This window comes from Microtus ochrogaster, unplaced genomic scaffold (genome assembly GCF_000317375.1).
Source record: "Microtus ochrogaster isolate Prairie Vole_2 unplaced genomic scaffold, MicOch1.0 UNK8, whole genome shotgun sequence".
NCBI classification, from domain to species: domain Eukaryota; kingdom Metazoa; phylum Chordata; class Mammalia; order Rodentia; family Cricetidae; genus Microtus; species Microtus ochrogaster.
The window spans coordinates 2062557-2063961 of record NW_004949106.1 but is presented as its reverse complement, the minus strand read 5'-3'; the positions used below and the strand labels follow the sequence as shown (position 1 = coordinate 2063961).

Sequence of the window (1405 nt, the reverse complement as noted above, 5' to 3'; positions counted from 1 at the left end):
GTCTTTAAGGGGTTGTCTCCAGATGGAGTCACAATCCCAGGGAGAATTCTGGGCTTCAGCATAAGCCCGACAGGGAGGACAGCTGAACCAGTAATACTATACGGTGCTTCTCATGCCCACTCTTCTTGCCCTCTGGTAATTCCTGAAATTGTCCTCTTGGCAGACTGAGGGCTCCTGAAATACAAGCAGAATCAGAATACGCCAACTTCCCTCATTGCCGGGAGTGTACAGAGTGTGCTTTCTCTTCCCGCCTTAAATCAAGACCTCAGAGTTGATGCTGAGGTTCCCTGGCAGAGATGAGAGACTGGTTCTTCTCTCCCCCTTCCCCTAACCTATGTCATATCTCGTCCAGGGGTTCTGTCTATTGTTCAGCTCTCTGCACTTCCAGCCTAGACTACAGAGTGCCCTACTTTCTCATCATTGACTATAAATGATTAAGAGGTAGTTACTTACATCATCATTTTAAAAACACACAGTAATTTTTAATTGAGATATCTACTATATATATATATATATATATATATATATATATATATATATATATATATATATATGCGCCACACACTGTCATTTCCCAGGACGTAAAAAATGGGTTCATAATTAGTAGTTTGTTGACTGAGGTTTTCTGTCCTGCCCAGTCCTGCAGCTGTTAAGTCCCAAAGAATCACACAGAGGTTGACATTAATTATAAACTGATTGGCCCAGTAGCTCAGGCTTCTTCTTAATTAATTCTTGTAACTTATATTAGCCCATAATTCTTGTCTGAGTTAGCCACGTGGTTCGGTACCTTATTTGGCAAGGCAGTCACATCTTCTTTCTCTGCGTCTGGGTCACTACTGCAGAATGAAACTTCCCTCTTCCCAGAATTCTTGTTGCCCCTCCTCTACTTCCTGCCTGGCTACTGGCCAGTCAGCATTTATTTAAAACACAAGTGACAGGTACAGACCCACAGCAGTAGTGAGCTCATTTGCAACTATGTCTGTGGCCGTGCCATCTGAATAATAGTCACCTTACAATAGCAGCCAGACCCAGCGTTATTGCAATAGTTACCATAGAGCAAATCTTTGTTACAGTAATTACTTAAGTATGTATGTTGTATGGTATTTTATATGATTTTTTGAAATAATTGTCATTTTTACCCTTCTGTTTTTTTTTTTTTTCAAGGCTTTTGCTCATGTATCTAAGTTGCTGTCACAGTGTAAATTTGATCTATTGGAAGAACTTGTAACCAAAGAGGTAAAGTTTCCTTTTAATTTAAAAAAATGTATGATTATTGCAATAGAATGATACATAGTCTCACATTCTATCAGTAATTATCGAGTTGAATAACTTTTATTCTTGAGGATGAGTAGATAAGGCAGAATATTTTAAAATAGGTTTTGGAGAATTCCATGATAAATACCAC

General features: G+C 38.9%; 1 protein-coding gene across 1 annotated transcript in view; it reads left to right on the top strand.

The window, feature by feature from the left end:
* The window catches only part of Maip1 (matrix AAA peptidase interacting protein 1), a 7107-nt gene that overhangs the window by 2799 nt on the left and 2903 nt on the right, over window positions 1-1405 (top strand). The window contains exon 2 of the mRNA XM_005366351.2: window positions 1165-1259. Within this exon, the coding sequence (XP_005366408.1) occupies window positions 1165-1259 (95 nt within the window). The remainder of the gene's footprint in view (window positions 1-1164; window positions 1260-1405) is intronic.